Genomic DNA, 9,151 nt, shown 5'->3' on the forward strand with positions numbered 1-9,151 from the left:
ATGGATCATATCCTTCGAGTGGACAACACTGGGCATAATGGCCCATGTGAACCTAATTTGTAATCTAATGATGATGGAGTTTTTTTTTTTTTTTTTTTCTTTATTATTTTGTTTTTTCTAGCTTTTTTTTTATTTATTTTTTTCTTTATTGCTATGATGAACTATGTAATATGTATAGAGTTGAAAATTGCTAATCTTTGTGAATATTTTTATTGAATGGCAATTTGTTAACAATTAAACACATTATGTTTTTATCATATTTTATTTTGGGGATTCTACTAAATCTCAATGGCATTGGTATTATTATTACATTATTTTTTCTATTTTTCATTCAAATGTGTCGGGTCATGTTGGGTCATTCAACCCAATTTGACCTATTTATTTTAAACGGGTCATGTCGGGTTACACGGCTATTTTTCGTGTCGTGTTCTTGTTTGAAAGTTCAACTCGTTTAGCTAAACGGGTTGTGCTCGTATTTAGGTTAATCAGGTCACGGGTCATAATTGAGTCAAACCGCCAACCAGTTCTGCCACCCCTAGAGAGAACCAACAAAGGGATAATTCCAAGCAAATGCAATGATTGAGCTGCATGATGGATCACGAGTCCAAAATTCTTCAAATCTAAGTGGCCTAGGGAGAGAGAGAGAGAGAGAGAGAGAGAGAGAGTTGAAGCAGCTGTATTTAGGATGATTGCATTATGATTTGATGTATGAGCAGGGAGATGCTTGATGGAGAAGTGGGGAAAAAGATGGATCCATTGAGTATAGGCAACAGCTCTATCTAGGCGTTCCTTAATAAGATAACGACCTTGCCTCTTATTTGACCATGTGAAAGGATTACCAGAGAACCCTAGGTCAGTCATTCCAAATGTGTTTAGAAAATTCTGAAATTGATCATTTGAAGAACAAACGTAAGGCCAGCCTTCGAATTTTTCAAACTGATTAAGGATCATATTAAAATCTCCTATACAAAGCCCGGGTCCATGAAATCCTTCCCATCATGCATTATTGAATCCCAAAAAGCAAATTTATTTTTTCTAACTGGTCGTCCATATATACAAGAAATTAACCACATATTATTTGGAGGATCAGAGTAGCACCAAACATTTATTGTGTTAACAGTGGTCGAAATGCATTCAAGATCCACACCATTGTGCCATCCTAACAAAAGACCTCCTTTAGTACCACAAGGAGGTGCATGCGCCATAAAAAAGAAACCAAGACTATTTAGAATTGTAGCAGCAGACAGAGGTTGAGTTTTAGTTTCAGACAAAAAAACGATATCAGGAGAATGCTTTCGAACCTTACCCCTTATACTACAAATTGTAGAGGCATGGGATAGCCCTCTACAATTCCATGCTAGGAGCTTCATGGTGGGGGAGGTGGCCTAATTGGGCCAACCTCCATGTCATCTGAAACAGCAGGGACTTGAGTAGGAGTGGATGGGTTTCCCAACTCATTATCCAGAATAGCATTGTTGAATAGCCTACGTTGTCTTCCCTTGAGAGCTCTGAAAAACCTACGAGAAACAATTGGACTTGTAGCAATAATCCCACTCACTCCATTATAATCAGTGCTTACAACAATTAAGGCCAGATGAGGAGGCATCACTAGTTGAGAAATGGAATTGGAGCTATGCCCATGTGTATCATGAAGAGGGCTGACCATGAATGCTTTAACTGGGCCCCTTGGAGGGAAAGCATTCTTCAACTCAGTTAAAGATAAAGTAGCATTCTCCATACTAGACATTGAATCCAAAGTTGTGCTTGGAATGAAATGTTGTTTTTTAAGAAAAGCAATAGGAGTATCATCTTCAGATAATGATAATTTTGCCTTGCCTTTTGCTCTAGTGGATAATAGGGCCCCCTTTCAAGCATAGAGGGGGAGGGTGTAGTAGGAGGTGAAGGTGGGTGTTGTATAATTTGAGGGAGGGAAGATGGGGCTAAAGGACAGGAACGAGTAATAAAGTAAGGATGAAACCAAAAGTTGGAATGGAAGTGAGTTGGAATTTTACAGTTAGAGGTTTGGTTTGCGATTTGGTATAATTATGGTAGAAGGCCTTATTTGGGGAATTAAAAGGTTGGGCTGGTGATGAGCTAATTTGGATGGGAGATGGTGGGTCTGGTAGGCTAGTGTTATTTGGGGTATAGGCCCAAGTAGATAGGAAATCTCTAAGAATTGTTGGGTAGCTAAAAGTTGATGGAGTATCCAAGAGACCTTGGATATTTGTGGGAGTGGAATCCAGCTGTGGTTAAGTAGGGGCATAGGTGTAGAAAAATGGGTAAGAAAAAGTAGGGGCATTAATTAGAGGGTAAGGGCAATGTGTCTCAGAAGATGACATTGGGATTTTTAGGATTACTTGTATCCATAATCTGAAAATTTGAGAGATGTGTTGGTAACTTCCAGTAAGGATGCAATGTGGAGGATTGCTGGACAAGAGTGGGCATGGAAGATTGTATCACAGCCACGTGTAAAGCTGGGGATGAAGGCAAGGGAGACACGGAAAGGTCCATGGGATTTGTTGCCACGTGTTAGAGCAACTGGGTAGTGCAAGGGATAATCTACATGTGGTTGGAGCTCGATCTTCCAGGAGAAGTATCCACGAAGGTAACAAAAGGAGCCCTAGACACTCCCCTTGATGAGACTCCAAATTATGAATCTTCTTGATTAGTCATAGAGACCATTCTAGGACTGATATTGGAAATTGCTCTAAGAGGGATGGCATATTATTCTTTAGTAAAAGGAGTGGAAGTTTCTGAACAAGTACCCTTTTTGTGACCAATGAGACCACAAGTAGTGCAATAATCCGCCAATCTTTCATATTTAAAACTAACCCAAAGAGGCTTATTTCCTATGCGAGGAATGTTGAATCCAGGAACAAGAGGAAGAAAAGTGTTAACTTCTACTTTGAGACGTAGATATTGACAGCAAATCAGCTTTTGACATCATCATTTTCTACTTCCAGCAGACGACCCAATCCCTTGCCAAATCTAATGGCATTCCGTGTGGTCATATTTCGATGGGAAAGATTATGAACCTGGATCCAAAGTGGCCTTGAAGAGGAACTGTGAAAATGAACTTATTTGGAGCCAAAACCTCCAAAGACAGAGGGGCTGCAAAGTTCCAAACAATAGCCAGAGTAGAACTAACAACTTTGGTGTTGAGAGGCTTCAAAGATAAGAACTTACCTTTGAGAGCAAAGGCCTCTTGATTGGGAGGAACATCAGCTAGATAGTCTAGTTGTTTAGGATTATTGCATCAGCTAGAAGTGCTTCTTGAGGGTTAAGATGCTTGTTCATGGTGAAGGCTAAAGAGAGTAGAGAATATGTGGGAGTAGATGAGAAGAGACGTGTGGGTGAAAGAGAGGGAAAAAGGGGGGATACAGTAAAGGATCAGAAGACAAGAGTCTTAGGGTTTCCTTTCCATCAGGAGAGGAAGAGGGAACTCAAGCTGAAACGAGAGCGAGCGAGTTTCGGCAAATCAAATAGTTTTTTGAAAAAGTTTTACTCGGAATTTGTTAGTTTAGCTAAAAGCATGACTTTTCCAGATTTGAGGAGTTTTTGCCCAGAGAATGATAGATTGTCTTGAGGACCAATCACTCATTGTCAACAACGATCAAACAGTCAACTAGCATAATGTCTAAGAGTTTAATGTTAGGATTGTTAGGTATGTTTTAGCCTAGACGTGTGACTAATAATATAATCTTTCGCAGAAGTTGGAATTGGTAACTTCTAAAACGATTACCAAGAAAACCTTTTTATGACCACTGTGAATTAAGCTCACATGTATATTTGTTGTCACTATTTTACGTTATCTTGTTTTATATTTATCAAATATATATGCTTATTACTCACATGAAATACTTTGCAAATATTGTGAATTATATCTTTTGGGTAAATGGAGTGGTTGGAACAGAATGTTGCTTCATGTGAGTTTTATAAGTGTATACATGTAGAATACAATGATTAATTGCATCGTATGACATAACTTTCATATATGAATGACAATTATGGACTTATTATTACATGATTTTGACCCATAATTAACTAGTTATATAGATTATTTGAGAGTTATTTATGTTGTAAATATATCTTGGGGGAGTTACAATGCAACCTTGTATGAATGGTGGTGAGACCTTACGACATCATTAGTGGTGTAGATCACTCGAGGTCGAACTTGTTCAGGCCACTAGCAGTAGCATACTATGTAGCTCATCGGGGTACTAATATTGTATCAGGGGTTTTACGGAAAGCGCAAACATCATTGTAAGAGGGTTAAAGGTACAAATAAATCATATTGAGTTTAATTATTACACATGTGATATCATAACAAATAAACATATGATTTTTTCTCTTGTCATTTGACATGAACCTCGTTGCATAATGTTGCATATGATTTATTAACTTTTTAATAAACGGATAAGTTCATTGCATGATGACATATTTCCTATGAGTTAATTTATTAAGTTCTGGACTTATACTTATCTATTTTCACCTATAAAATATCATTGTTTTACAGACGGGTGTTCTTTAGAGGATGGCGCTTGGGGGGCTAAAATAGGAAGATGTCAATGGATGGATGACATATCTAGATTGGATTGCTTAGAAAAGAAACTAGATTGGTTTATGAGATGGCCCTTGAGCTAGTAGACATTATTGAGGTTCTCTTTAGAGAGTCATTACCCATTTTTTTGTATTCGATATTCTAGTGACATACCTAGCTAATGAACACAATCTAACGGAAGAAATCCAAAAGAAGTTGTTTAGTAACCATATGAACCTTATATATAGATTTGATATCTTTTAAATATTTGGGTAAAGTCCATGCATTACCCCTCAAACTATCATCTAATTGACAGTATTCTCTCTAAATTTTTAATTGCACAATGTCCACCAAACTTTCAAAACATTGTTGATGACTCTCAAAGCTAGCAAAAAGATAAAAATGTCCATATATATATTTCTTAATAAGACAAAAATACTCTTATAAATTCAAAAAAAAACAATAATTAATATTTTAAAAAAACAATAATTTTAATTTAAAAAAAAAAAAAAAAAAAAAAATTATCAGGTTGCTTCACTGCCAGACCTATCAGGCATGCACGATGTCTTCAATATATCGATGTTGAGGAAATATATTGCCAATCAAGACTATGTTATCAAGCACGAGCTTTTGAATATTCAAGAATGATTGACCTACGAGAAAGTACTCGTATGGATCATGGACCACAAGGAGCAAATATTGCACACCAAAAGGATCCCCACAGTCAAGGTATTGCGGTGCAAGTGCAACCACGGAATTGAAGAGGCATCATTTGAAGTGAAGCATAATATGTGTACTCGTTACCAGCGCGCACTTGTTCAAGGAAGCTTGAGATCTTTTGTGGCGACGGATGATGAGGTTAGGATTAATAGTGTTTTGATTTGGCTTAAGTACGTTAGGACTCTTAGGATTTAGTTCTAAGACCCAAAGTACATGAAAAATAGGATTTTTTGGATACTTGGGAAGATTATGTGCAGACTGATCAATAGGTGTCACTGAACGATTGATCAATGCTTCTCAAACCCTAAAACCGATCGATGCATCTTAATGATTGATTGGTACCGCAATGAGCAGAACGATCAATAGGTTGCCTTGATTGATTTATGTGTTGTTGTTTGCCAAACAACCCCATAATGTTGCTTTGATTATTTTTATTGTGAGGTGATGAGCTAGTAATTGCTATCTTACTCTACAAGTTGTCCTGTTAATTACCAATTAGTTATAGTTGAAAGCGTTATGAGGTCAAACAATGATAATTTAACGTACATTATAATGGGTGATAGTTTGAAGGGCACGTTGATCAAAATAAAAAATAAAAAAACATACGTGGGAAAACAAAATCATTGAACGAGATAAAATCATCATAAAGGATTCATTGAGTCATTGAAACTTAAATCCCTTAGAAACAAAAGCAACCCGAAGTCCTACCAACCAAACAGTGTACTGGTGAACAAAATGATAAAACCCTAGTAGTAGAATGATGGTGATAAAGCCTCTCCTCCTAAGCCCTAAGCCCTCTCGCACCTGATCCTCCTAGCAAGTTGAATGTCCTTGGTCATGATGGTGACGCGCTTGGCATGGATGGCACAGAGGTTAGTGTCTTCGAATAAACCAACCAGGTACGCCTCAGCCGCCTCCTGCAATGCCAGCACCGCATGGCTCTGGAACCGCAGGTCGGTCTTAAAATTCTGAGCAATCTCACGGACCAGCCTCTGGAATGGCAGCTTCCTGATCAGAAGATCCGTACTCTTCTGGTACTTGCGGATTTCTCTGCATCATGATTCATATATAATTAGCACACTCGACGAAACCTTAAATTCATTGTCACCCATAAAATGATGGAGAGATAACTTACCGAAGAGCAACAGTTCCAGGGCGGTATCTGTGGGGCTTCTTCACCCCTCCCGTAGTTGGGGCTGATTTGCGGGCAGCCTGAAACAAAATTCATAACAAACACTTTATTCAGAAAACAAAGGAACAACCAAACAGGTAGGAAACCCCAAACCCAAAAGTTACATTCAAACAAACCTTGGTAGCAAGCTGTTTCCTAGGAGCCTTGCCACCGTGGGACTTGCGGGCAGTCTGCTTTGTACGGGCCATCTGTAAAATTAAAGCGCTCAAACTTACAATCTTTTACAACTAAATCGATTACGAACAATGTAAACCCTAAAACTCCAAGCAGCAAATCAAATCAAATCAGGCAAGCAATTCTTGGAAATTTGAAGAGACGAAGAACAGAACAAAACAAAAAGCAGAGGAAACGGCGAGAGAAAGAGACACGTTTGCTTTACCTCCAAGTGAAGTTGCGTCTGTGTGATGAAAAAGCTGCAAAAGATTTTGGCTGAGAATCGAAAGAGAAAGGAGAAGCTCTGAACAAGTGCGAGGACAACGGGAGGTCGTGCCCCTTTATATAGGGCCGGTGCACAGGCACTTCTGTCTTGTTTTCCTGGTACTCGATCGAACGGTCAAACGTTGGTACAATTGTGTTTTTTATGCCCTCAATGAACGGCTAAGATCTGTATTTTCGACTGCGCTTTGGATTGTGCTTTCTGGATTGTGTGTTTTTGGTGATCAAGCTGCGAAACCTCAGTGAGTGGAAAGTAGCGATAGATTTCAAGTGGATAAGGGAGAACAAGGAAGCGGTTGCTGCCAACATAAAGAACAGGAACTCCATTGCTAATTTGGAAGCTGTGCTGCAACTCTATGACCAAAGTTGAAAGAATTTGCATTGGATCATGACCCAGGAAATATCGGCGCCAATGAGGGCCAGCTCGGCCATGAACCAGAGCACCAGCCTGGCCCACTTGGGCACTTCTTCTCGAGGTGGGACTGCAACAACCGGCTCGCTTCCTCCTCGCCGTTGAGCACCTCTTCTCGCGCCTCGGCGCTCATGGTTTGCTCTCTGCGCGCTAGCTGCAAATTACGCAGGAGAGAGTGATGGTGATGGGCTCGTGGCGTGCGCGGGCGTGGGCGCTGGATTTATACCGCGTTTTGCGGGGTGTCCAGATCGATGTTGCAATACTCCGGTTGGTGGCCATAGGGAGATTGACACGTCTGCGGCGGGGTGCGTGGCTTTCCAGTCATTTTCCACGAAATAAAATCGAGGGTGAGCCTGCATTCCAAGTGTCCCAACCAAATGTAATTTTTGTGCCAATTGTTCTTTATGCGTGCATTCAGATAATATTGTACAAGGGTTTCTGACTAAAACCAAATGCTATAAATTTTATTTATTTGTTTTAAGCAAACAACATGAACAAAAAAAAGGTTGGATAATCCAATACTATGTCTTAACACATCCAAATTAGTGCCAAAAATAAAACACATAAATTAAAATGAAATGTGCCCAAAGTATGACATGCCCTATGTATTTTTGGCACAAAAGTCAAAAAAAAAAAAAAAAAAAGGTTGCCAATTAAGACGGTTTGCGTTGAAGAGAAAAGCGTAAGGAGTTTTATTACATAAATATACATACTTAATAGAAGACATTTTTTCCTTCTCTATGTTTTTTAATCCTCTTGGGCGGAGTAATTCTAGAATTGGTCATTCCATAGGTTAGAGCAGGAACAATTTTGAACAATTTTTCAATGATGGAATAAATCTCTTAATCATTTTCAAATAAATTTTTCAATCCAATTGCGTTAGCTTTTGTGATATTTTTCACGAGAAATGCTAGGTGTTTTCTGGGTATTCTTCTAGTCCTACGTAAATATTAATTTTTAAGAATCGGTTGAAAAAAATAAGCGTCACTTTCTTTTTTGTTTTTAAATAATATTCACTTAGGACCAAAAGAACACCTAGCATTCCCTTCTTTACCAAACATATAGCCTCGAATTAGAAAGCACGTGTAATCCAAAGATTTGGGTAATGCCAAAATGGAAAATATACGTTACAATCGTAGTTTTTTTATTCAAGTTAATCCTCAAAAAATTATAGCCACAGAGGAACAAGAATTTAATTCCTGCAAAGAAAAACGAACAAGAAATTAAGGAGAAAAAAGTGTGGAAACCCTAAGTATGGATGCTTCAAATACTTACTTTAGAAATTGTGGGTGATCTCATTCATCTAATTGTCTAATTAATATGGTGGAGTGTAATGCCCTGTGAAAATCAATTAACTGGTAATTGACTCGATTGTATTGTTAATTTTTCAAATTTGTAATTATCTTTTGGATTTTGAAATTTCGAGAATGAAATTCTTATAAGAATGGAGGAATATAACAACCTGCTCTAAGATTAGGATTAACAGTGTTTTTATTTGGCAAAAGTACCAAATTATAAGAAAAGTTGGATTTTTGCATACTTGGAAAGATTATGTGCAGAACGATCAATCGGTGTTTTTAAACGATTGATCAATGCTTCTCAAACCATAACAATTGATCGATGCCCCTTTAACAATTGACTGGTATCGAATGAGCAGAATGATCGATAGGTGCTTTAAACGATTAATTGGTGCATTCTGCATCAAAATAAGAAAATGCATGTCATCTCAGCATGGACTCATGGGAGAGAGTCTATCTAAGGGTTGTTGATGACCCTTAGCTCCATTTTTGCTCCCCATTCAACAAGGGAACCCTAGAGGAGAGAGAGAGAGAGAGAGAGAGATAGAGAGGAT

General features: G+C 38.3%; 1 protein-coding gene across 1 annotated transcript; it reads right to left on the minus strand.

Annotated features, from left to right (window-relative positions):
- Nucleotides 1–6,021: 6,021 nt before the first annotated feature.
- Nucleotides 6,022–6,901, minus strand: LOC132183678 (histone H3.3-like). Its single transcript, XM_088518103.1, has 4 exons — nt 6,832–6,901; nt 6,569–6,640; nt 6,396–6,472; nt 6,022–6,310 (listed from the first exon to the last, which is right to left on the minus strand). Exons 2-4 carry the CDS (start codon nt 6,638–6,640, stop codon nt 6,049–6,051), a joined length of 411 nt encoding a protein of 136 aa, XP_088374229.1. The 5' UTR covers nt 6,832–6,901; the 3' UTR covers nt 6,022–6,048.
- Nucleotides 6,902–9,151: the final 2,250 nt, after the last annotated feature.

The sequence above is a fragment of the Corylus avellana genome, chromosome 7 (assembly GCF_965113065.1).
Source record: "Corylus avellana chromosome 7, dhCorAvel1.hap1.2, whole genome shotgun sequence".
NCBI lineage: Eukaryota > Viridiplantae > Streptophyta > Magnoliopsida > Fagales > Betulaceae > Corylus > Corylus avellana.